Source organism: Manacus candei, unplaced genomic scaffold, assembly GCF_025592945.1.
Source record: "Manacus candei isolate 608988 ecotype Guabito, Panama unplaced genomic scaffold, ASM2559294v1 h1tg000046l, whole genome shotgun sequence".
Lineage (NCBI taxonomy): Eukaryota > Metazoa > Chordata > Aves > Passeriformes > Pipridae > Manacus > Manacus candei.
Window position 1 is genome coordinate 14,172,854 of NW_026138094.1, and position 27,557 is coordinate 14,200,410.

Consider the following 27,557-nt stretch of genomic DNA (forward strand, 5'->3'; position numbering starts at 1 on the left):
CCCCATCGGCTTTAGGACAGAGGTTTGTGATTCTGTGCTGGGGATTCAAGAGAGAACAGGGTCATCTTCATCAACAGCCCTAAACACCTGAGCAGCCTGAGATCCCTGCGCAGCTGGGGATGGCTTGTTTTGGGAGGCAGGCACTTACCTGGCCTTAGGGGTGCATGGGGGGTTAGCTGGGAGGATGTCCCTGCTGCTGCAACTGATTCAAAGTCCACCAGGACACCTTTTGCTCTGCTCAGTACCCCAAAACCCTGCCCTGGTTCTTGGGGTGTGCTGTAGAGGGGGACAGGTCATTCCTTCCCCAGGTCCCCAAAAAGCTGCCCAGCCCCACCCCATCAGCCTGGGCCGAGAGGCAAAGGTTTGCAAACCAAAGCCAATTTCCTTAGGATGCAGATATATCTGGGTTTTCCAAAGCTGGTTCTGCACCAAGCCCTGCCCCGAGCCTTCTGCAGCACTAGGGCACAGACCCACGCTTCCCCCACCCTCCATTTCTCCTATACTGATCACACCAACACCAAGATGTGTCTCAGCAGGGTATTTTGGACATTTCACCAATGATTTTTTTTACCCTCATTTCCACAAAACATCCTCAGGCCAAACGCTCCCATCACCTCCCCAGCCTTTGGCACCATCCAGAAGGTGCAAAGCACCAGGTGCTGCAGGCTCTGCCCTGCCCAGGGCTCTGCTCCAGCACCAGGAGGGAAAAGGGTTTTTGTGCACCAGGCAGTGAGCCTGGCTACATCCCACAGCAGAACTATCCAGCAGGACAGCCCTGCTTCTCCAGCAGCCTCCAGGCTTTGAGGCAGAGCTATTTTTCCAATTCCACATGATTACAAGCTCAGCAGTTCCCAACTGTAAGGATTGCTGGGATTGCACTGGACTGAAGCTGCTTTCTGGCTTGATTTTCCCCAAATGGTCTCTAAGGACAAGCAAACCCAGCCCTTGGCAGAGAGTTCAGCACGACCATTAGTGAGCGATGGTGAAGAGCAGATGGAACGTGGCCGTGTCAATCTGAGACTGATGAGAGCTAAAAAGGGCATTTCCTCAATTTACTGGTAAAAGTAAAACTGCACAGCACAACCATTTGCCTTTTCCCAGGCACCGAGAGCTCAAGTTTTTCCACAAGGAGATTTAAAGGAAGGACATCTCTCCAGGTGAGCAGGAGGATCTGCACAACCCTCTCTCTTCCCAAAGTGATGCCCCACTTCAGGCTGCAGGGGCTTTGCCTGATGCCCTCCAAATAAGCACACGGAGATAAAAAAGTCCCTGCTGACTGCTGAGCATCTCCACGTGGATTCTGGAGGAAAGACCCAGTATCCTGGGTCAGGTTAATGAGATCCCATCCTGCCTGAGAGTTGCCAATGGAAAAAAAATGGGCTGAAGTACTTCTTCTTGCTAGGATTTATTCTGAGGTCCATTTCATTGCTGGGAAGGCTGAACTTAGCAATTCCTGGGAGCAAAACACAGAGTAAATTCTATTTATACCAGAAGGTACCATTCCTCCCGAGGCTGAGAATTTTTGCAATCCAATTAAATGCTCCTTTTTTCTCGTTCTCCCAATTCCCTCTAGGGCAAAATCCCCGCTCTGAGAAGTTAGACTCTTGCTTAAAGCATCATTTTCCAAACCACGGGTGAAAACACCACAGAAAGGGAAATTATCATATTATCCCATGGACAAAGAAACACTGATGTGGGCCATCCTGATTTGCGAAGAGTTGGCTTTATTTTACGGTTGCAGAGCCTTACATTTAATAAAAACCACAAGAATATCTCTCCTTCAAAGTATGAAATATATCGTATTTATTCAAACTTTGAGTATATATATATATATATATGTATAATACTGATTATAGGTAGATGCACTTGCAGAATGCACGTGCTGTTTATAATGTGATTACACAAATAAGTGTATACAATGGAGTATATCTGTGTGTGTGTAAATATAGGTACACACACCAGCAGATAGGTGCTTCACAGAAGTATATATAAGACATAATATGGAGCTACTATAAGTGAGGCATCTCCCTCATGCTAAGGGCTGGGATACTTGTTTTCCTCTTCCGTGCTGTTTGGAATTTTCCCCAGGTCATTTCAACTTTCTTCTTGAAGGCGTCTTTAGCCGAAGATGACTAAAGGAACAGTCTTCATCCTAGAGAAATGTCAAAAAGTCCTGGAGAAAACCCTAAAAAGCATTAAAAGACAAGAACAAGGAGTGTGTGCTGCTTAATGAAGCGGAGAGCGTTTGAGGTTTAAAATACCACAGCATTTGTGAAACGGCGTAAAGGAGAACGACAGGGAGGAGGCAGGAGGACCTTCCCAGTGAGTGAAGTTTCTGGAGGACAAGGTTCACTTGGGTTGTTTCTCTACAGTGTCATCCCTTCTACTTTCCATCCAGAATTAGCACTGGCACACAGGAAGGAGCATCTAGAAAGCATTGGAGGCTTCAGCCAAGCGTGCTCTCAGCGTATTGCTACCCCTGAAAAGCTGATGGCCCCAAGCCAAAAGCAGCCCTGCTCCTCAGTATTTCTCAGGAAGATTTCATATTCCTACTCCAGACAATACCAGTTGAACACATTCACTCAAACCAGTCTCCAGTTGGCAGCATCCCTGCTGGCCACTCCAACAAGTGCTATCTGGGCTCCACCGAGCCACCCCTGGCTGCCAGATCTACCCATCCCTGGCTGCCAGTACAGCATGTCTTGGAAAACCCATCCCTTTCTGAGGTTGTCAGCACAGATCCAGGGGCTCCTTGAGCCCAGCAGGGTCACAGCTCTCCTGTGCACCTTGGGACGGCACAGGGTGAAACATCTTGGCTGTGAGAAGAGGCAAATCTGCAGCGAAACCTTAACCTGGTGACAAAAGCCACCAGATCCTGGCTCTCTGACTGACTCTCTCCTCTGTGAGCAGAAGGCAACAGGTACCCAAGTGAAGAAATGTGAGCAAATGAAGCCAACTGAGGCATTTAAATCTCTTTTTACCTTCCTACAAGTCAAACACAGGCTGGGGTTGAGTGATCTGAACCAAGCCAGCTTGTCCCTCCTGATCAGAGAGCTAATTGCTGAAGCTTCATTACACAGGACAAGCCCTTTTTAAAGGACAGCAAAGCAGGACAGTCATGCCTTGAAAGTTCAGAGAGCCAGGAAATTTATGATCCCATTACCAGATCCCTAACTATTTCTCTTGTGATTGAAGGTAATCATGACAAAAAGTCCTTTCTCCCTTGACCCAGACTTCTGCAGAGCCACCGAGTTCTATGGAGCATGGCTGGCTTGTAGCTCCTGTGACTGAACTCAGAGCCCCGGGTCAAGGAGTTTCAAGCTTTGCCTTAGTGCATCCTTCTGCCTTTAAATTGGAAGGAAAAACAAACTCCAAGGGTGACTGATTCCCTGCAGAGTACCAAGGAAAATAAACTTGCAGGGCAACAACCCAGCAGGGCGAGGATTTATTGGTGGTGCTGCTTAAATTCTGTAATAAATATCTGCAAGGGCTCAGAGCAGAATGAGAACTGGATCCCCCACCTGGAAGTCAACACACTCTTTCATTTGATCCTAAATAACATCCTCACACCCAAGGCCCTCTGCACTGCAAAGTCATAATTCCTGAGCACTCATGAGAATGATGTTCTTAAGAAATTAGTCTCCATGTGAGACAAGCCAGGATTCAGAGGGGCTGGAGAGGCAGATGAGTCTCTAGGAAAACGTTCCTAAAATGCCAGCTGACAGATCACACTGGGGCTGTGGTTTCTGTGTGCAAGAGTCCTGCATTAGAGCACCCACTTTCTTACTGGGGAAGCTAACTGGTGGCCAAGTCAGCCAAAAAGCCTTGGAGGTCACCCTAATGTCCCACTGAAACAGAAGGCTGTTACAAGGCAGGTGTTTGTAGGTCAGGACAGCTCAGCTCTAGTGTGAATTGTTCAGAGTAGAGTGAAAAATAATCAAACCTTAAAAAGTGTATCACCTATCAAGTAAGAGCTGTGAGTACCAGAACTGCTGGAAGATGCTGCTTGAGCAGGAAATTTGCATTTAGCAAGGAGTTTAGGAACAGCCCAGAGCAGCTGCAATGCAGAGACCAGGCAGGTTTGCACTCACCCCCTGCTACAACATCAGCTGTGAGAGGCGATGCTGCGCTTTAATCAGTCAACCCCCCTGTAACGATACAAGTGAGTTTTACACAGTATCCCAGAGAGTGAGGAAGAGCGGAAACAAGGAGCTTCACCACCCCAGGCTGTGTGCCAAAGCGCTGCGGGTGGTGTCGGGGTGCCCGCGCGGTGGTTACGCACAGCGGGTGTCAGCATCTGATGGTCCAAGCGCAAAGCGTTCCTTACCTTCCCCCAGCGTGCTCACCACCGTGACTTCTGAGGCTTTGCTGGCACCCCGGGAGGTGTAAGCCTTTATATAAAAGCTGTAGCTGGTCGAGGGCTCCAAATCAGTCACCAGCTGCTGGAAGGTGCTCTTGCTAACAGCCTCCTGGTACTCCATCTCGACGGGATCTGAAAGGCAAAGGGACAGAGAACAGAGCGGCGTCAGGCTTTGCCAGAGGTGAAGAGACTGAACAGATCTTGCAAGTGGTAATTGTGGTCCCTGGGGGGACATGCACCTGCCCACACACTTTTCTGCTTACATTTCAAGTCCGGGTTGGATGGGGCTTGGATCAACCCGGTCTAGTGGAAGGTGTCCCTGCCCATGGCAGGGCATTGGAACTGGATGATCTTTAAGTCCCTTCCAAACCATTCTATGATTCCCTGATTCAATGATTTCTGTGTGCTTTGCCAGAGACCTACATGGGCAGCAAGATTTGACTACATGGCTTCACCCTCTCCATGTTTTTGGTATTTACAGAAGCACTACAGCCTCATCTCCATCCTTCAGAAACAGGGAGGTGATGGAGGACACAGATAGCAGCACAGACTCCCTGGTTTTACCTAGTGGGTAAATCAAGGGAAGGCTGGGGACGCTGTGGGCAGCGGCTGCAGCCCCGTACCTGCGGCTTTCCGAATGTGCAGCACGTAGCCGATGATCTCCTTGGTGTTCTGCAGGGGCTTCTCCCAGGACACCTGGATGGTGGTGGCAGAGACGGTCTCGGCCCTGACGGCCTGTGGGGGGCTGGGCAGCCCGTCGGCCCAGAGCACGGTGAGGCGGGCGCTGGCCTGCGTGGAGCCCGCGCTGTTCTCCGCCAGGCACTGGTAGATGGCCTCGTCCGTCTGGTTGATCCCGTAGATGGACAGAGTGCTGTGGGGGGACACGAGAGGGACAAGCATCTCACTGACTGCTCTGCAGCACATCCACGCTGGTTCCAATGGCAGGGCACCCCCCAGCCTCTGCTTCCACAGAAAGCTCCCAGGAAGCTGTGGGGTGGTTATTTTGGGGAAGGAAAAGCCCAGGAGGTGGATGTGTCATTCCCTGGAACCCATGACTGGGCAGATTTTCTCAGCCTGCAGATACTGTGGTTCAAGTACAGCCAGATGTGGATATCCCACAGGGTGGGATGGGAACAGCAGGATCTGAAGCCCTGGATTCAGGAGGATCCCAGCCACACCACAGAGATGACTCTCTGGCAAGTGACCCTGAGACTAGCTCAGTTGGTTACAGCCTGCTGTTAATAATGCCAAGGTTGTGGGTTCAATCCCTGTATGGGCCATTCACTTCAGAGTTGGACTTGAAGATCCTCATGGGTCCCTTCCAACTCAGAACATTCTGAGATTCTGGGAAGTGCATCCACACACCTAAATCAGCTTTAACTGGCTTAGTTCCAGTACACACCAGTGAGACCCATCCAGGCACTGCACATGGTTCCTAAGCCAAGTTTAATCAAATGCAGCCAGAAAGCCCTCTGGTGATGCTCTAATTGCATTATAGCACATTAGAGCTGTCTTAGGGTAACACTGGGATTAGCTGACTTATCCAACAGGGTTACAGACTCAGCTCTGGCTTCTGCACTTCCAGAAACACTATCACCACGAGCCAAAACCCAAAGCTTACCAGAAAATCACAGGTTTTGTCTGCAAGGCCTCTGAGCGTGTTTTTGATGCTGGTGCATCAAAGCTTGCTCTCTCCCAGTGAAACAACCAGAACAGTTATGCCAGCCTGCTTTTGGGTGCCTCCACATCAGGCTTAGATGCCGTTTTCACTGTCCAAGGTAAAGACAGGCACTGGCTACACTGGTGGAAAACATTCCTAAAGGAAGGGGGAAAGCCAGCCGTTTATCAGCCTCCCAAACAAGTGCATTCCTGAGCACGGTGCCCACCTCTGCACCACCTCCAGCAGAGGTGTTTAGTGGCTTGATGGGCACAGGGACAACCAGAGTCCTTGTACACGTGGCCGCATGAGCTGGAGGCCCTTCCTGCACTGTGTGACTCTAGCAATGGCTGTGGAAAACCAGAGCAAGTTCAAGACCAGCTCAAGGGTTGCACCACCAGCAAATACTGACTCAGAAAGAGTTGTGTGACAGATTAGCTCTGTCTTGTCATTGAACGTGCAAAGCAGCTTTTCTTAATAACATCTGTTCACAAACAGGGATCTATCAGTGAAAGCTCTGCTCAGAACTAAGCCAGGAACAACGTGATCCAGTCCTGGAGGTCTCTTCCAACCTTAATGATTCTATGAGTCTAAGACCTGCAACTATCTATCTATCAGACACGAGGCCACTTAAATAAATAAATAAATACCCAGTGTCTCTCCCTTCCAAGACATGGGGTGGGGAATGTCACACAGTCTCCAGCTCTGAGCTGGAACTGGAAAGGCAGCCTTTGACATTGAAGATGTTTCTACCCAACCCCGAGGCAGCAGCTCAGGTTGTGATAAAATATGCTTACAATGCCCTTAAGTCACCCATATGTGCCCCACTCTGGATTAATCCCTGTTTCTGCATCCATATTTCCAGTCCTGTCCAATTCCTTTGCACTGTGGTTTACTTCTGGCTCCACATGAATGCTTTGGAGACCACAAGGCCTCCAAGCTCCAGCATTATCTTCTTGGTTTAGGTCAAAGCTCACATGAGCTTTTTGCTGTTTTTCTGTAAGAAATGACCCAAAACTAACCAAATCCACACCCACTGCTTGCTTCTAGGGAGAAATAAATTACTTTCTTCTCCTGCAGTGAATTCCAGGTGGACGTGGGACTTGGCTGCACAGAAGTAAATCCCAAGCATTCCTGCTGATGCAAGGAGCACTTCATGGCTTTTTGGGAATCATAATCAAAGTTGCCTTTTATGTAAATGAAAAATTGAACATTGGAAGTGGAGATGATAAATAACCTGCCACTGCCTGCCTGTACGTCAGAACAAATGCTTCTTCTAATTGCAGCAAAATATTGGCCTTCCTGTATTAAAATTTATTATTGCTGTTGATTTAATATTCTTATTTCTGCCTTGCAAATTATCGAGGGCCATGGTGAGTGAGCAAATGTTTAACAGTCATCTATTTATGTCCTGTACCTTTGTTTCCTTGGAAACATTGTAAATGGAATATCAAATGTGATGGTTTCAGCTGATATGGTGATTTTCGAGAATCAGCCCTAAGCTCCTCTCATAGCCATGGGCTCAACGTATCTGATTAAATGGAAGGAGAAAGGCAGAGCTGGGAGGGGGTGCAGGGAGGAAGGACCCGATGTGTGGCTCAGCTGTGTCAACAAGGGCTGACTCCTTCGAGGACAGATGGCAGAAGGCAGGATTACGCCATCCCAGAGCTGCACTCCCAGCCCTGCACAAAGCAGATGTGTGGAAGGAGCAGCAGCACTTCCCTCTGCCCCGTCAGTGCAGGGATTATTTCCATGTGGCTGCTGCGCATCTGGGCACCCAGGAGTGGCCAGGCCGGGCTGGCACACGAGTCAAGAGCAGCCCTCAGCTTCCCAGGCACAAAGCAGCCCTGGAATAAGGAGTTTTTAGGCTCTGCTGCCTCCAAGTGTATTTAATTTCTTTTACGTGGGGAGAAGAAAAGACGCAGAGGAGGGAAGAGGCTGGAAAGCAGTGCAAGGAACCCGATGACAATGGTGCGATTCTGAGGCCAAAGATTTCTCTCTCCTGGGAGGATTGGGGAGTGAGCAAAGCTCTTCACACATGACACAGATGATGTGCAGGATGCCAGTGGTCCTGGGAAGGACAGCACTTGGTCAGTGGGACCCAGAGCTGAGCAGAGCCTCTGTCATGCACAGTCGAGTCAGAAGGAATAAATAAAACATTCTATGCAAAGCTGACATGGCAGGTAGCTGGAAACTTGCTTCAGGCTTCAAAAAGGTCATTTTCATTGAGATTTACTCAGCTGTGTTTGGATGAGCTGTGAAATGAGAGTCTTGGCCACCTGGAGCCCACATTACCTGGAATGATGTGCAGGCAAGGGGGCAGTAACACAGCTGGATTTTTGGCTGTGCGAGTGTGGAGAAGTTGATGAGCAGAATGCCCAGCATCTAAACATCATCTTTGTAAGAAAAAGGGTTTTCTCTCTCTGTGGGACCCTCTGGCACCCACGGGCAGACCTCCAAAGGAGGCTTCCTGCAAGCCCAGGCGTGACCTCGGAAACTGGCAGCTGCCCTGAGGAGGGCAGGGGCTGGCAGTGAGTTACATGAACCCCAGCATCACCCCAGCTGATATCCGTGCATCCATTTCCACCTCAGCTACAGCCAAATTCTCCCTGCCTTCACCCACTGCATCACCTCCCAGGATGTGGAGGATGAGGTGCAGCAGGGCCAGTGCTCAGTACCAGGTTTCGCTGCTTTTTGTCTTCTTCTTTTTTTTTTTAAGGAAGCTCAAACAAAAGGAAAATATGTAGTTGCTCCGTGAGGAGGTGCAGAGCGTCTCTGTGAGTCAACCATCTGAAATATGCAGTGTCCTTTTATTTCTTCCCGTCAACAGGAAAAAAGATCTGTCACTCTGGGACATCTGCTGCGGGAAAACTTTCCCGCGAGTGCCAGACTGGCAGCGCCGTGAGCACGTCAGACGAGGCGAGATGCCAGAAGGCTTTCTGCTGGTCACCAGAGCTGCTCGGCGAGCCCAGGGCTCCATCACATCCCCGTACAATGCCCTGACAGGCATTGATGGAAGTGGGGAGAGGAGCTGCTGCAGATTCACACCCGGCTGAGCTGAAACGAGAGGCCTCCGCTGCTCCAAAGCCGCGGTATTCCCAAGCTGTCTTCCCAGCTCATAGGCAATCAGGATGACTGATCTGGCTCGGGTCAGGGGTCCAGGCCGGTGACCGGAGATTGGCTTTCCAAAGGCTCCTCTGAAAAAGTCTGTGAGCTGAAGGAACCCTCTCCATCGATTCAGCAGCACAAAGAAGAGGGGCCCATCTGGAAGGGCATCGGCCTGTGCATGCACAGGCACAAAGGAGGGAGTGTGGTGAAATTAATGCAGAGCACAGGCTGTGGCCAGCAGGGACAGCGGTTTAAGTGCCAGCACCTACAGAAAGCCACCAGTGCCACACTGGGATGCCCCATCCCTGCTCTGTTTGTTATGGACTGTGTTGTGCTGTACTGCACTGGATGATCCATCCCTGGGCTGCCAGCTGGGGGGAAAGGAGCCTTTGCCCTCCGCTGTGCTGGCTCTTGGCAGCTTTGCAGAAATGCCCTGTATTCTGAAGATTCCCTCATACAGGCTGAGAATAAGATGCAAACCTTGAAGAGTGACACTCAGCAGCTCAGAGGGACACTTTATATCACCCCCAGTCCTTCAGAAGCATGTCCTTTCACATCCAGAAATTAAATATCACATAGGGCATCGTAGGTGAAATTGGGTCGGGTTATGCAGGAGAAGGAACTCTTTCCAACTGGTTTATATTCAGCAGGTACTGCAGCCCCCTGGCCAGGATCACAGCCCGATTCTGCCGTTACAGACTCACCCAAGCACAGCTTCTGGAGGGGTGTTGCTGGTCCCAGCCACTCACTCTGTTTTCATGAACCAGAGAGTGCAATCTCAGACTTAACTGAATCCTTTCCCAGGGAGGGAACAGAAAAGTCCTCTGCAGGACCATGGGGAAGCACAAAACACCTCAGGATCACACTGATGCCCTACTGCTTAGCGAGGCTTTGGATGCTCGTGCAGAGACTCCTTGCAAAGGCCATTTCCATATGTCTTCCAAAGTCAAACCCATAAATTATTCTTAAATAAGGAGCAGCTGGTTCACATCCCAGTCCTCCACATACTTATTTGTCATGGGAACTGAAATATGATTTGCTATATGGTACCCTTCCCACAATCACAACAGCTTTCAAACGCACGGCATAAAGAACCTGCAGGCTGCTCTATCCTCCCTTAAGGGGTTCCAAATCCCTACAAATCCAAGAGTTTGTGGGGTGTGTGCACCACAAAGGGATGTACAAACCCATCTGCATCTCTCTGCACCCAGCTAATGTGGGTTTTACAGAAAAAAGCCACTCTGTGAAGGACAGGCTCTGGTCTCCCTGGGTTTGGTACCAAAAAGGTTGTCTGGTCCCAAGTGCTTGGATGTTTGTGCTTGAAGGCCCCTCTCTGTATCACTGCTGAGATTAAGCAGCATGACGAGTTCAAGAAGAGCAAAGTTGTCCTTAAGTTCATTTAAGAAGAAATATTTTCCCTGACGAACCTTGAACATTCACAGCCCTTGAAGTGAGACATTCCCAGAGCACTAAACCAAGTGCAGACCAGTGAGGAGGAATTTAAAAAGGAGACAGTTTACCAGCAAAGGTCACCAAGGAGAGCAAACGCCACCTGAGCCTGGATGCTAACAAAGCATTTGTTCTGGTGGAACAAATGAAGTCCCTTAATTACCATTTTGTAAATAAAATCTTCTTGAAAAATCAATATTTAGAGCCCGCCTCCTCTGAAGACGTTGGCCTTTGTTCCTTGCTATTATGGCAACATAAACCCTATAGTGTGATATACTTCTGGGCTGAAAATTACCTCCCCAAACCTCATTGGGTCAAAGGTAGAAAAGCAATAAACCTTTCAGAGTGATGATTCAGGGACTATTTCATGCTTCCTTGTAATTTTTGAAGCAATAACATAGAAGCATGATTTTTAAACATGCCCATGGTTAGCTTGGCCAGTAACCACCCCTTCCTCCTGCAGTGATACTCCTGCTTTTGGGATGGCTGGTGATGCCAGGTGGGAATTTTGCTAGAAATGCCCATTACACCTCTCAGGCATTTGGATTGTGATCAACCCAAATCACTCCAGGAGCAATACAGGCATCTCAGATCTCCAGACAGGGATAGACCCTGGACACAGGGATGGCTCCATCAAAGTCCAAAAAGCTCCATCAGCTTCTCCATTTGAGAGCTTGGTTCAGTGCAGCATCAGCCCACAGCTATCAGCTCCATCCCCAGTGTGGCAAGGCAGCCCCACTGTCAGCTCCTTCAGTCATTTTTATTCACAGCTTTTAATGGAAAACCCCACAATTCCCCACGCCTGAGCCTTCATGCATTTTTCATTAACAATTATCCGCTATCCCAGAACTGCTTTTGATTTTTTGCTAATCATCGATTGGCTATTTTGTTCCCACACAGCTGGCATTTTCAAAACATAACAACCACCTCTGGAGAGGGCACAGCAGAAGGCTGATCTTTAATGCTAATGTGCCCAGAAACCGTCAACACATCAGGTGATGGGAATTCACATCTGAGGGACCACGAGGGAGGAGGTATTTATCGGACGCAGCCTGTGAGGCTGATTTTACTGTGCTATAAGGCTGGAAATCACTTAGCAAGTGACTCTCTGGTGTCGCATCAGCAGCCACATCCAATTTCCAGTCAACCCTGTCCTGAAGCTGCTGTCCCACCCCAGCAATGATGGGCTTCTGGAGTCCCCTCACCTTGTGGGTTTGCTGTGGTTGGGTTTGGAGCTACTGCACGTGTGGGTGAGGGAGATGCCCAAGGGCCCTTCCCAACTTTGGGAAGCAACAGTCCAAGGGATCCATCAGCTGTGGGTTTGTGCAGTCATGCTGCTACACACAGAAGTAGGTCTAAAGCTGCAGAAGCAAAGCAGCATCTCAAATCCACCATCTTCTGCAGGTCTGGATCTCACTTCTGGTTGTGTTAATTTACAAAAATGAAGTTGCTCCTAAAGACACATTTTGCAATCAATTAGCACATGATATGTTTTGGGATGATTCACTCATCCTTTTTTTTCCTAAGGATCCCTTCAGGGGCATTCAGACCTCTATGGCAATATTAAGCAGAGTTTTAATCCAAATGAATTTTCTAGGAAACCATGTAATCTAATTAAAAAGCTCATAGTGCAGTTTAGTAGCTTCATTACTAGTAGATTCGAGATCCATCTTTACACAGACATATATTTTCCAAGTGCAATAGACTGACAAATCCAAGGCATAACCACAAACTGATTCTGCCTGGAACTAAGTGAGTTACAGCACTTTGTCATGCCCGTGAGAGTGAAACAAAGGACAACTTGAAAAAGCTCAACCCCCCCCCCCATCCATTGATGTGTCTCCTCCAATTCATGGAGCTCCCAGACCTGCTGCACCAGCGAGGGCATTTTCCAGACTGACAGCTTTGGAAACACCAGGCATGGCCACTTGCCTGAGGCTGGGGGTTGGAGTAGACCAAGACTAGTGCGAAAGAAAATAAAAGTTCAACACTGTCGAGTACAGCGGCCTTAGGGCTCAGCTTTACAATCGTGTTACTATGGCTTGAGAAGATGCCACGTGTCAGCTGAGCCCCAGGAACGGGCTGAGCTCCCTCAGCCTGTGCCAGATGCTGTAATCTGATCATTTAGATCGCTGTGGAAAAGACTGATGCTAAATTGCATTAAATGATTCCCATAAGAAATGGTTCCAGTGACGTTCACCAAGTCGCAGCTCACATGCACATGTAGAGCAGCTCCAGGCACAGGGACCTGGCCAGAAGACAGAACCATGACCAAAGATCCGACTTCTACTTCCCTCCAACAGTGAAAAGGAATGATTTCACAAGCAAGGTATCTGGGTACGACGCAGAGCTGGATTCAGTGTCAGTTTGGAAATCTTTGGTCACTTCTGACTCTGCTTCCTCATCAATAAAAGGGGATGCACTAATTTCCCTTCTCCCATCTCCGCTCTGTACGTATCACAAGGGCAGACATGCCTCAGAAACCCATGTAATGAACTAGAAGATCACAAGCCTGCTGTGAGTGGCATCTGTATGTGCACACACAAAGCTCCCTGAAGCTCTAAAAACTCCCAGCTCAGAGAAAACCTCCACTGACAGAGATTTTATCATAACTCACACCTTATCCTTCTTCCATCCTTCACATAACAAAGCTTTAAAAACCCCTCAAACCTGAAAACAAAAAGCCGTATTATATAGAAACTTAGAAAAATAAACTCACTCTTCTCCCCGGAGGAACAAGTCATGGTGCCTGCACAGCACTTCCCAACTGTCTAAACTGACCTCCAGCGAGGTTGGGTAGCTGCTTTCATGAGACACATTTGTTAATATAGAGAGCAGCTATATGACACCACAGAGTACAAACCTCTACCAATAATTCAGGTTTACAACACAGGTGCTATTATTTTGTAGTATATTGTTCCATGCTATTTCCATAGAAACTACATCGTCGACTTGTAATTTTCCCACTAAGTGCATCCCACTGTATCATTTCCTCAGTACAAACATCCTCATCCCCTCACAGGAAAATGCAGTTATTTAGTACTCAGAGAAAACACTCTTCCCTGGTGAGATAAAAGGCTGAAGTTTAGTGAAAGTCAGGTTCCGTGCAAATATTATTTCTAATGTATTTGCATTTGCACAACCAGGCAGGTCAATGTTCAGGGGTTAAACACAGTTTCTCCAGTGCAGAGTGAGTGTGGTTCCTGTCAGCTCCAGGGACAACATTTAGTCCTTCCAGAAATACCCAAATGATGACCAGGACAAAAGAATAACTTTTACTAGGTTCATGTATCAACAGTCAAAATCTAATGCTGATGTCCTGGCACAAAAAAACCACAGAGCACTGAAATATAAGCCTACAAGATGCAGGTAGCAGGAGCAGTGCTTTACTGTATCAAAGCCCAAATTGAAGCCACAGATCTCCTTCTGAACTTTCCACCTTCAGATCATCTCTTTGCTATGCAGAAAGCAATCCAGCATCCCTTTGCACTGCAGTGCCAGCAGGACTTACCTGTTGTTATTCTTCAGCTTGATGTGGTCACTGGTCTCCAGGATCTGCCCGTTCCTCAGCCAAGTGATCTGGGGAGGGGGTTCCCCTTGGGCCACACACGTGAAGATGGCAGTGGTCCCCACTGGCCTGGAAATGGACTGGGGATGCTGCACAAACTCTGCAGGGGCTGTGAGGAGGAAGGAGAAGGAGGGTGAGAAAAGTCATGATGATCCCTCTTTATCCTGCTACAAAGAGTAACCTTGCAAGTAAGCCTTGTCTGACTGGGAACATGGGATACTTGGCCAAGTCACAGCATAGGCAGCAGATAACTGGTTTGGATGGTGTGTCTGTGATCAGTGCTATTTGGTTGCCCATCCTGGCAGTCACAGCTTCATAGAAGGCATCTGAAGGCCAGCTCAGAACTGATGGAGAGCTGAGGTGAGTCCTGCAGGGTTCAGACAAAGAGCAGCAAGGTTTAAGCCCCCTTACCTCTCCCCAGTCTTCCACTGAAAGCAACCCCAATGATGAAATTGGGAAGATGTGCTGTTTCATCAATGGCAGAGTGAGATCAACACCCTAGCTTTGCCCAAAGGACCCGTATAGCATCAGCAAACTGCTCCAAATGGAAAGAAATGTATGGATGTGGTACAGCAACCTGTCAGGGAGTTCTCTCCACAGTAAATATCAGATTTTCTGCAAATCTCCTGGCACCAAGAGATTGGGGAACCTTTTTTACCCCAGATCTGCAGCCTGGGACCGCTGGAGTCCTGCCAAGCCTGGCAAGAGACTCCACCATGCCTGTAGCTGCTGCTCACCTTGTCACCAAATGCTTTCACCTTTGACAATAACATTCTTAAACAGAAAGTGATTCCCCCCTTCCAGCAGCTCAAATTAGATTTAAAATCATTTATCAGAATAAACCAGCATATCAGCCTACAGAAAACAGGGCCTGACAGACACAGCCAAAGAGGTGAGATTATTCAAGCAGTTCTGCTTCAAAGGGCAAAGTGATAAATATACTCCATGTTGCTACTGAAACCCAAAATCAGGTGGAACCACCAGCAGCCACAATGAAGACAGATACGAGGCACAGGCCCATAATAAATTCACTGACTAACATCACATAACTGATGGTTGGTGTTAAATTTTTTGGACAAAAGCAAGATTATCCAGGGAGACCCACTCAGTGCCACTCACCGGCATTTTCCAAGCATGAGGCTGGGGGGCTCTGCCACCAGCAGAGATGTAGGGATGGGAGAAGGGAGCAAACTGGTCCAGCAAACGTGTTGAGGAGTGGCCAGGCTGCAGGCAGGATGCAAGAGCAGAGCCTTGTGGTTCATGGCCAAGACAGCCCTCAGGTTTGCTGTAGCAGTTCAGGGGGATAAAGCTCTTCCCCAGCTGCGTGCAGGCAAGAGAAGAGCGCTGCTGCTGCTGCAACATGGCCCAACTGCAGCGAAAGGGGTTTGTGTGTGTGAGTGAAGTCATGCATGTTGGAAGTCCTGCAAGCAGGAAGACACAGAAATTCATCACAGAGCCCGTCCCCCTCAAAGGAACCCCCCCCCTTCATTTTTAATAATCATAGGGAAGTGGAGCATGGCACTTACGTTGGTGTCTGCCAACAGAGTTTATTGTCAGGCCACTGCAGCTGGCACTCTGGTCTACTAATGGACCTTATCTCAGCAATCAAATGGACACATATTTCCAGAACCTCCCACTAAACTTCCCAGGTGCCAATCAACCTCTTGTCCTTTTACTTCCCTCCTGTGTTTTAACTCCTCTAGACCTATAGTTTAAAATAAAATTCAGGACACAGGTTCAATAAAAGTTGAGAGCAAGGATAAACAAGGGGAAAATCCCTCTTCCCTGCAGTGAATGGTCCCTTTGTGGCGTGCAGCGAGAACATTAGAGACTTGATTTCCCTCATCCTCCCGCCCCCTGCTTTGTGCTGGCGTGGTTTTGTGGGAGCAATTATTTTGCAAGTGGCTGTGCACCTCCCTGTTTTCATCTGGGCTCACGAGCTGCACCCGCAGTCCTCGCAGGTGCAAACCCACGATGCCAAGGAAGGGCACAGCCACCTTCCAGCTCCTCGATGCAGATTCATTAAAGGTCCCACTTGGCTCTCTGCCTCCGCCTCCCCCTCGCTCCATCAAATCTCAAACCCACCGTTTGTTCCAGCAGAAACAAAGTTTAAATATGGAAAGAAGCATCCGGCATAACCCTCCTGGAAGCGCCGGCTCTCCTTATCCTCCCTTATTAGCCCGTGTCAAGAGGGAGTAATTGGAGCGGTGTCGCGTGTGACTCGGGGTAACGAACGTGCAGCTGCGGCCGCTGGCTCGGCGCCAGCGGTGCTGTTCAGTGCCATGGCCCCGCAGGTTCCTCGGGTCCCTGTTCCCCCTCCTCTTCGCTGCCCCACTCAACACCACCAAAGCAAAACCCCAGCTCCAGTTTAACTTGCTTAAACTCTCTGGGGAGCAGGCTCCTTGGAATGGCTCCCACCTCTGCTGTGCTGAGCTGTCCCTGCTCCATGGCATCCCTCGCTGCAAGACTTGGATGCCCTTCTGCTGTTCCTGCTGCTCCTGGCTTTTCCCAGGCATTGCTCTGTCCCTTTCAGGTCTCACCCTACTCCTTTTGGTGCAGAAGGAGCAGTAGAGTGGAGCTGTAGTGGCAAAACGGCCCAGGTCGTCGAAGCAGAAACCCATGGTCTGGAAATCCATGGAGTTAAAAAGAAGTGGTCTGAACGCCACGAGGGTCCTAACATGGACATTGCTCCAAGGAGATGCTCCTCTGGTACCCTGGACCTGGTGTCCATACCAGTGTCCTCAGGCAGAGTGCCCTCAGGCAGCTGCTGGTGCATGTCTTGGGGCAAATGGCTCCTTTCCTGGTCAGAAGAATGTCTGCTCTCCTCTTCCCGAGTCCTCTCCCTATCCTTCCAAACAATTTCAACAGGAACCAAGAATTTGCCATCTCTGTCCCTGGATTAGTGGAAAGGGAGCAGAAGCCAAGCTCTGCCTGTTGCCAGCCCTGCCTGGAGCCAAGCCCTGCCTGCTGCCAGGCCCCCAGCCCTCGTCATTCATAATTAATAGAGCATCTTGTCAGGGCTCATCCCACCCTGCATGGACATGCAGTGGCCTGAACCCCTCTTCCTCTTCCACACTAAATGCCAAAAGGCCATTGCAGGCAGCCAGAGGAAGCGTTTCTCAGCCCTCCACCAAGATCTTAACAAAGGTACTAATGGAGATCACTGTTAAGAGCAGAGGATTCACACCTGGCAAGGAGGAGTGGGCAGGATCCAGCCCTGGCTTGTGAAGTATGAAGAAAACAGAGCATTGATTATTCAAGACTTAATGGGAGGGAGGGGATCATGCAGTTGTAATGAATATTTAAAGGCGTGACATTGGTATCCAAAAGCAATAACGCTTCAAACCATCCCCAGAATCATTAACGAAGTGATTCAATAGCTTTTACTGTGCTCAGCAAACTGTGATAGCAATGGAGATGCACTGTCACAGCGGCTTGAAACGGGAGACCCAGATGGGCTCCCTCTCTCTGGGGACATCTCATGTCAGCAGGGACACCAGTGTGTCCCCCAAGACACCAGGGAGCTTCACTCTCCTTGCCATGAGGTTGCTGCTTATTGCAGCACCTGATGGCTCAGAGAAGGTCCCAAGGATCAGGGAGCACTGACAGGTCACTGAGAAGAGCCTAAGGATTAGAGAGCATGGAGACAATGCTCCAGTGCCAAACGGATCCATACTGCACCTCAGTATGAAGGGTCAATAATTCTCAAGTAGCCTGTGGCGGGGGGGAGGGAGGGAGGCTGAGGTAAGGAGAAGGAAGAATAACATGGAAACAACAAAACCTCATAAATTAGGCTAGTGGCACCTACAATAAGGGCATCAAGCAGAAGGCAGGTCAACAGGGAAGTCAGTCGAGCATAGCAACCAGTGACAGGAGATTTAAGACAACTGCTGCTCACTTGGCTTCTCTCTGTTGACTACAGAGGATGCCCAGATGCTTATGTGAGTGATGTAAGTAGCAGTGATGGGACTGCAAGGGCCAAAAATGGAACCTGTGCTCATGTTCCCTGGAAAATAGGCAGAGACCACTCATGAAGGCTGTCATGGAGGCTGTCCTTCAGCCCTCATGACATTCTTGTCCCAGCAAGGTGCAGGCTGGAGCTCCACAGCAGTGGGATATGTTCCCACATCACCTACTGGTGTAGTCCTGGGAGAGTGCTCCAGAGGGCTCAGACACCCCATCTTACTCCAGCATCCTGATGGACAAGATTTGAGTACCCACCTGTCCCTAGATGGTGGCTCTTTTTGAGAAGGAAAATGTGGTCAGGAAGAGAACTGAGGGAACTGTCCATGGGGGACACTGACTCAAGCAGCACATACTGAAACTAGTTTGCAGCATGAACTTAGGGCTAAACTCAAAGGACAAACCAAGTACAGAGCCAAGCCTAAGCCACAGCAACTGCAATACATCTGCTTCTGAATTCCACCCCCCCCAGCCATGGCTCATGATGCCAGTGAGCAAGAACGATGGAAGAAACATCAGGAAGCGCAGCGGTGGCCGGATCTGCTGGACCAAGGAGCACTGCCCGGTCCTGCCAGCAGAAAGCAAGGCAAACAAGGCAGTCATTGTCAGCAGAGCCTTCAAACCCATGTCCTTAAGATGGGCCCTCATTTATGAGATGGGATCTCATTTTTCTGCATAGCTTTCAGGAGGAAATGAAGCGTGGAGTGGAGAACACTGGTGACCATCTGGCCATTCACAGCCCATCAGTTTGTTATGACACCAAACACATAATAAAGCACAAAAGATTGCACAGGAGGTAGAGGGAAAGCGCTTTGATATATTTTTTTCCCTTTCCACCGAAGCCTGCTCTTCCCTCGCCCCACATGCACACACACCCTCCGCTTCAGCCGGCGCCGCATTCGGCCCTTCCACAACTCCCCCCGTGAGACTTTCACTGGCAGCTCGGCACAAAGCAATATTCAAATGGCTGCGCCGGGATCTGAAGGGAAAATGGAAACTTTCTTGTGTGAGAACCTTACAAAAGAGATCAAAGGAGCCTAAATGGCCAGGGGAGGGCAGGGAGGGAGGGAGCGGGGGATTGACGCCTTCTCCTCTGGAGGGAGGAGGAATTCCCAGGAAGATAATAAGACGGCGTTAGATGATCTGAAGGAAAGCCTGCATTGGGAAAGGACATTACTGCAGGAGGAAGAGCAGAGCCCTGCGCTGGGACACCTCTGCTCATGCAGCTGCTGTGATGGGACAAGGACCACTGCTGGCAGCAGGAGGGAGGACACGGTCTCAGCCCCAGCTTCCCGCCAGCTTCTCCCCTTACAACAGGAAACATCGCCCTTTCTCCCCGCGTTTCCCACCTATAAAACGTGCCTCCTTCAAAAGGCGAGGGGCAAGTTAATTTGTGCCTCCGGGCACTTCAAGGGCCCCTGAATAAAGGCAGCAAGTACCTGGCCTGGCGTGCTTTGAGGACGCTGTATTGTCCTAGCCCTGTGCTAACTTCCTCTCCAACCAGGCTTTTGATAGCCCGCTCTTTGCTTTTCTTCTCTTTGCGGATGTAATTTGCATCGCTGACATCTTGACAAAGATAAAACCCACAGTCTCCCATGTCAGTCATTATCGCTGTTTTCTTCCCAGACAAACCTGAACAGCAATCATTTGTACCTCTCAGCTGGAAAATTCAGGCAAAATGAGATGCACAGGAAGGAAAAGCTGCTTCCAGAGGGAGGGTGAGCAAACCTGGGATGAGCTCAGCTGCCTGGCCAGGGTCTGCCATTACCCTGCCTGGGCAACAACAGTCCCCCAAAAAACATGAAGCATTTTAAGGATGGGCAACACAGGTTGGGGTCCTGGACACTGCAGCTCATGTCTAAGGGCTACACCAAGGACACACTGGCCACACTCCTCCACACCACTGCCAACTTCTCTGCTGATGCTGAACGCAAGAGCATCCCTCCCCCACAGCAAGGCTGGGCTCCAACAGCCTGTGATCAACATTTTAGGGACAAATTCTCATCTTGGTTCCCTGGACAAAAATACATAGTAATTCTACCCTAGCTGAACTCCAGCACCAGGAAGTGATGTTCAACTCTCCAAAAAGCTACTGATGTGTAGCAATGAGAAGCTGTGTTACATTTCACCATCTTATTCAGTTGCTAACAGGAGCAGTCAACAGTATTCAATAGCTGTATTTTTAAAATTTCATAGATTTTCCAAGTACCTTCTTTTGGCTCTGCCTCCCTTCCTCCTGGACATCAGCTTGACATTTGGACTTAGGAAGCCTCTGCTACACGTCCCATGTGCAGAGCTGTCCTGTAGCAGCTCCAAAGGGTTTTATCTACAGCAAACTTGCTCTTCATGCCTGGGTTGGTGTTTATTAATAAGAAGACTCATAGTCGTGCCAGCTGGGAGGCCCTCTGGTTGCTCTGCTCACCCAGAAATCCAGAGTTTTCACCTCCTCTCATGTCTGATCAGCACCTGGGGCTCAGGGGGCATGAGCAACCCTGTAAAGCACCCTTTCTACATTGCTCCTCCCTGGCTGGCTGGATCACCACCAGCTCCTGGGATCTGTCAGGTGAGCATCGGGGCTGGAGCAGGGCACTTTGCCCATCACCAGCATGAAAGGTTCAATTAGCAGCTCCAGCAGGAGGTGTGTAATTTTAGATTCAGGATATCATCAGTCAATAGTTAATGAGTGAACTGATGAGAGCACGAGATGCTTTAAGTGGACGAGCTTGAAGAGGAGGTGAGTGCCTGTAATCAGGGGCGGATTGCTGCCATTCAGAGCTCGCTGCCAGCTGGGTTTGCCTTCTCAAATACTTGCCTGGCTCCCCTCACCATGGAGACTGGTTGCACGGAGCATGTGGAGGGGATTTGTGTGGTTTCTTCAGTGCTGATCTCTACTCTGGGCTGAACTGTCCTTTAGCATTTCAGGACAGTTGCTGTGGATAGAGGAGAAACCTGCAATCCATGGGCATGGCCCCAAAGGGTGCTTCACTCAGGTCACAGCAACAGGCTCAGACACAGCATCTACTGCTGAAGAAAACAGTCCTGCAGACTTTTTGGAAATGGTTTTAGACTTAATGGTGCTGTTTCAGTTGGAGAGCAATACTCCATGAGTGGTATCTACTGCTGGATATCTCTGCAGGAGTGGTATCTGTCACTCAGAGGTGTCCAATATGAGAACAGTGACCATGTCCTTGTATCACTAAGGACCATGAGACAAATTTGGTTGGTTAATTCAGCCTGTGCTTCCTGCTGAGATGTAAAAGTATATTAACAACAAAAAACTGAAGTCTGCTAAGCCAAATAAATGCCTGTGATGGGGTGGGAAACCACTGCAACTCTTGCAGCTGAGGCCACAATAGAATGATACCTGGTTGCTACTCACCTGTGTGGGACACAGACACACCCACCCACTTGGGAAACCACGTGTCTGGTACCATCAGAGGAGTGCAGTCACCAGCTGTCCAACCCACCCCATGACAGTGCCCAGGGGCCGTGAGGAGGGTTTGCTCACCTTGTACCACGAGGCTGCCCTGGGCCGTCCTGCGCACGCGGGTGCCGGGTTTGTTGGCGGCGCACACGTAGATTCCAGAGTGCTGCACGGTGAGGTCTGAGATCATGAGGTTTCCTGTCCCCAGCACCTGGATCCCCTCCACACCAATTGGGCGACCATCTGAAAGGAGGGGAGAAGGACAACAGTCACATGCTGGACCTTTGTGTGAGGTTCCCCAGGACAGAGCCCTCAGTGAGGTCCAGTCCAGGCACTTACAGAGTGGTGCCATGTTCTGTTACTGGGATTTACCAAGTAAGGTCAGTGGGATTCAGCTGATGTTCTTTGCAGGACACAGTTCAATAAGGAGGCTAAACCAAGGTAAATCATCTCAGCTTCTGCAAACCATTGCCTGGGTTCTTATATTAGACTGACAAGGATCCAACCAGCTCAACAGCCTGTTTCCAATGGAAAGGCTCCAAGAAGAAGTCCAGTGAGCCTGCAGCAGTGCTTCCCTGATGCACTCTCCCAGTCATCAGCAATTTATGACCTGGGGACTTCCTGACCAGAAGTGACACTTTTTTGCCTGCTAACCCTTGACAGATTTTTTGTGGCCTTGAAAAATACATGAAGAATGGATTTTCAACTCTTTAGCTCTTGAGCATACAGCAGCTCAGGGTCAAGAAGCCAGACTCTGAGCTGGTGGTTACATCTCCTCAGATGCTTTGGCTTGGAAGGGAAATTGGAAAGGGCTGCCTCCATCCTGAATGATGGATCTGAGGCATGTGACATAGTTCAGTATCATGGAATTCACTTTTTTTTCCAACAAAGCTTGTTTTCTCTGGAAAATTCCCAGCCAGCTCTAATTACAACGTGTTTCATTAGTATCAGGCTATTGCTTTTTATTGTTTCATTGATTTGTGTTTTAAGGCACTGTCTGACAAAGGCAGCTCTAAATCAGGCCTAGCACGTGTCAGGGTGTCTGAGCAGAGGGCAAGGGGAGGAATTTTACTGGAGGAGCAGCTTAAGGGAGCACACTTTCATCAGATGGGAAATGGGAATTCAGTTCTTATCTCAAGTTTGCTCATGGAGAACCTACAGAAATGGGAGAAGCAAGAACCAGCCCGGGTGATGTCCCCACCTGACCATCCCAAGAGCCACACTTGTGTGCTCTGTTACAGCAGAAAAATCTGTGTCTTGTGCTTCAAAGTTGTGGTTAGTAGAAGGAAAAATTCATCTGAAAAATTCCTCCTGGAAGCTCTGTTGGAATGTGCCATAATCTTGCCCTGAGCTTCATGCTCCAACACAGACAGCATGCAGGGCTAGTTAAAAGTTATCCTGCAACCACGTTTTAGATGTAATATCATGCTTTGCATAATAAAGAGTATTATGAGGATTTGGGCCATTCATAACCAACAGGTTCTGGAATAGACTGGGAAAAGATGAAGGCAAAGCAGTGCTCAAGGAGAAGGACAAACCAACCATCAACCAAGAAATGCCACTTTGTAACCTGCTGCCCAGCCAGTGCTTGGGTCCTCATGGAAAGGCAGGTGATGGGACAGAGAGTCATGTCCCTGCAGCATCAGTGAGGGCAGCACAGGTGATCATCACCTCGCAAGCCTCGGCCAATGGGTGCTCCTCTCTCCACAGGCCCTGCCAGGACCCTGCTCCAGTGTGGGCTTCCCAGGGGGTCATAGACTCCTTTGGGCATCCACCTGCTCCAGTCTGGGGTCCTCCATGGGCTGCAGGTGGATCTCTGCTCCCCTGTGGAACTCCATGGGCTGCAGGGGCACAGCTGCCTTACCATGGGCTGCACAGGAATCTGCTCCAGAGCCAGGAGCGCCTCCTGCCCCTCCTTCCTCACTGACCTTGGGGTCTGCAGGGCTGTTCCTCTCATATATTCTCACTCCTCTCTCCAGCTGCAAATGCACAGTTTTTGGGTTTTTTCCCCTTCTTAAATCTGTTCTCCCAGAGGCACTACCCCTGTCACTGGTAGCTTGGCCAGTGGCAGATCCATCTGGGAGTCAGTCGACATTAGCTCCATTGGATATGGGGGAAGCTTCCAGCACCTTCTCATAGAAGCCACCCCTCTAACCTTCACACTACCAAAACCTTGCCATGCAAACCCAATACAACCACAAAAGCAAGGGATCTCATTTTGGATTAACAGCAATATCACATTAGGAAACACCAGCAAAGCATGGACAGAGAGCTACAAAGCACTTCCCAAATCCATCTCATGCCACGCTCTTTACATATTGTTTTTCAGGAAATTTCAAAACTTAAAGGCTTCCTTGCTTCATTAGGAAGGCAATGCCAGACCCCTTCATTATTTGCATTGCAAAGAAAAAAGCCCAGGTCTTTTAGAGAGAGAAAAACAATGCCATTAAATGATTACATGATCACATAGCTGGCCAAGCCACTGCTGCAGTAAATGGCTCAGTCATTAATAGGACAGTAAAACATGACCTGTCCCACATTTAATGAGCAGTAACAAGGAACCATTCCTTCCAACCAGCACTTGAACTGAAGTGTAGAGAGGTCTGAATTAAATTCAAATTGAACTTGATTTCATCTTTTAAATTAGACCTTTTGGAAGTCTGTATTTACAATAGGCATAAAAATCAAATCTCTCTCTTGAGGGAGGGATGACACCAGTGAAAGATGCAAAGTGGCCGTACCTGGATCCTTCATCACATCATTGCCTTGACAAATACCACAGAAATGTGACTTGAATGTCAGTAGTTTTACTGTATTATTTATAATGTGCTCCATAAATTAAGCATGCAAAGACCCAGCCTGCAGCAGGTACTCCCCACAGTCCAAATACCAGCATTAGTATGTCCTCAGTTCTCTCTCTAGCTCCAGCTATTAACTAGAGGTGTGGTGGTCTGAAGAAACATCTCCTGTAAACCAAGAACCTTTTATTTCCCTGAAGGACAAAGCTCTCCAAGCTCAGAAACCTCAGGGATCTGCCATTTGGGTCAGAGAGTGTGACCACCTCTAACAGCCAGCAAAGACCACTGCCAGATCATCCCAGACACCTCTCACTCAACTCCTCCCTTCCAAAGAGCACTGAAAAGGGCTTCTGCAGAAATACTTCTACTTTCCCAGCCTACTCCATCCTTCTCACTCTACTGTGCCTCACTCAGCCTGAGCTGTCCTGCAGTCAGTTAGAAAGTCTTCAGCTAATATCTAGTCCAACTTAGCAACAGTGACAACACATATAAATAATACAGAGTGTTTACCCAAGAAATTCCTTGCATCCTGAAAGCTCAGCACTTTGCAGAACTGCTGTGCTGAGGGACTTAATCTCACACCTGCTTTGCAAAGGTTGTTATTTATTTTAACCCTGTTTTCTTTCCACAGAGACCTGAAGAGTGGCTTGGATCAACCAATCCCAACCCTGTGAATCCCAGCATCACTTGCCATCACCAAGTCATGTCTCCATGGAGGAGAGCTGAAAGACTGCAAAAGCTAACACTCGCTCAGTTCCCAAAGCTCTCGGGACCCATGAAGGCTTGAAACCACTGCTCATTTAATGTGACCTTCTACTTCTTTTTATGAAGTCAAAAGCAGAAAATTTGAGGGCTGAAAAAAAGCCAGTCTGTGTGGAAATGTCACACAGATTCTCTCTGTCGATGCTCAGTTGATGAGGACAGAAGGGGGAGGTTCAGCTGTTGGGAAGAGCAGACAGACCCCAATAAAGGAGACCATTCTCCAAATGGGAGATGCTTGCAAAAGATGTTCCAACTACAGCCTAGCAGAGACTTCACAGAATCATAAAATGGTTTGGGTTGGAAGGGACCTTAAAGACCATCCAGTTCCAACCTCTCTGCCATGGGCAGGGACACCTTCCACTATCCCAGGTTGCTCCGAGCCCTGTCCAACCTGGCCTTGGACACTTCCAGGGATGGGGCAGCCACAGCTTCTCTGGGTAATCTGTGCCAGGCCCTCCCCGCCCTCAGAGGGAAGAATTTCTTCCTGATATCCAAAATAAATCTACTCTCTTTCAGCTTAAAGCCATTCTCCCTTGTCCTATCACCACACACCCTTGCAAAATCTCCCTCTCCAGGCCTTCCTTTAGGTACTTCCATGTTTCCTGGTGGGATGGAGTCTGGATGAAAGACGCCTGCGGTTTGGGAGCCGCATTATTTATTTTTCCAAGGTGTATGTGATGCTTTCTGGAGCCCATTCTCCGCCTGCTAGCCGGGTGATTGGCACACCGGCACCAATTACAGAGCCCCCTTAAAACGTGCCAGGCGATATGAATATGCAACAACACGAACGCCTTTCTTTGATAAGTAGCAAGTAGAAAGAAAGTAACAACTTTCTAATGTTGATCATTTAGGTCTTTTGTGAATTCTTTGTATTGTGTCATAGTAGCCTTCCACTTTTTAGACACATGGGTCTCCTGCTCGGGCGGACACTGGGCACTGTGGATTAGCATATTTAGAGTACATTGCAACAGTTGACTATTCAGTGTGTGAAGTGGTGAAATTTACTCTATTATTTCTAAACACTTACGGGAACGGTGCTCCTGTCAACCAGTCAGCCATCTATTGCAAGCTTCTGTGTCCAATAAGTTACCAATTAATTGGCTCCTACAATTGTTGTATAGTTTACTTCTTGAATGGCTCCCTCTTTAGTAATTTCCTTCCCATTGTGCGGCCCTTTCTGACAACTTCTGTATAACGCTATCAGATAATCACTGTCCTTTCTTTCTCGCCTCACTTTTCTATATCTCTCTAAATAGTTTATTATTCTGCCTTGGTACCTTTTATGGAGGCCAGCTCAGTGGCCTGTCAGTTAAAGGGTAAGGATACATTAAAATCGTCGTTCATTCAAAAGGCTTTGCAGTAAGTGCCCAGGATATTCATTTGTGCACACATACAGGTCCAAGCCTGAAGTGCTTAGCTCTGAAAGGAAAAGCCCTATCTTCCCTGAACAAACCCTTAATGATTTTACATCTTTCTCAGAGCCTGCTCTCTAACGAATGTTGACATTTCATGCACGGCAAGACACAGGAATTCTGTTTGTGGTCAGGGGGCTACAACATATTCCCAAGGAAATTAAATTCAAAATTGATTGTGCGACACTCAAAAACTGGCCCAGAATTTGAATGATTCCCTTCAAGCAAAATATAGCTGCCTTTCCCACTGAAAACCAGCCAGGTTTTTTAGCAAAGCCAAAGCAAAAAGTGCAAATGGTGTTTATGGCTTGCTTTCCCCTGTACCAGAAAGCTGTGAAAGCAAAATTGTTCTTTTGCTCCTTTTTGACAGAAATGCCACAATGTCAAAACTGTGAGCAAAGGAGATCAGAGAGAGACTCCAAAACAGCAGCGTGCCCTGTGCAAAGCCCAGCACAATGGCAATGCCACAGCTCTTCTTTACTTTGACCAGGCAAGAAAGGTGTTCACATAGAATTGACTTTTTTGGTTTAAATTAAGTCAGGTCTATTGCTAAATCAGCTGCATCTCTCTAAGACTTCGTGGCCATGGATTTTTTTAATCCTGGGAACGGATTAAAAGTGGGTTTTTTCCTAAGCTGAGTAAATTCCTGCCTTGGCAGGGGGCTTGGACTAGGTGATCTCCAGAGATCTCTTCCAACCCTAACGATTCTGTGCAATTAACTGGTTATCTAGAGCTAAACTGGCTCTGTAGGAGGAACTTCAGGAAGACCTCCCCATGGGAGGAAGCCAGAGATGACAGATACTCTTAGGATCTCCCTGTCCAGAATAAACCCCTCTCCGTCCTCCTGATCACACAGACACAGAGACATGAAAGTGCTTCCGAAATGGCTACAAAGAGATGACAAACCCACCGAGTCATCAGAGAGCCTGTTCATGTGCCACATCACTGTCGAGATCTGTGTCATATTAACAAGACCTCGTGATGCTTTGGACAGGAACCATTCCTGCTGAAGGGGAGGGAAAATAACAGGATCTGTTTCCCATTCAGTAGCTCTCA

General features: G+C 48.7%; 1 protein-coding gene across 1 annotated transcript in view; it reads right to left on the reverse strand.

Moving 5' to 3' along the window:
• The window catches only part of IGDCC3 (immunoglobulin superfamily DCC subclass member 3), a 97,095-nt gene that overhangs the window by 2,980 nt on the left and 66,558 nt on the right, over window positions 1–27,557 (reverse strand). Inside the window, exons 6-9 of the mRNA XM_051797183.1 lie at window positions 21,614–21,772; window positions 14,086–14,251; window positions 4,984–5,231; window positions 4,328–4,492 (exon numbers count right to left, since the gene is read on the reverse strand). Coding sequence (XP_051653143.1) covers window positions 4,328–4,492; window positions 4,984–5,231; window positions 14,086–14,251; window positions 21,614–21,772 — 738 coding nt within the window. The remainder of the gene's footprint in view (window positions 1–4,327; window positions 4,493–4,983; window positions 5,232–14,085; window positions 14,252–21,613; window positions 21,773–27,557) is intronic.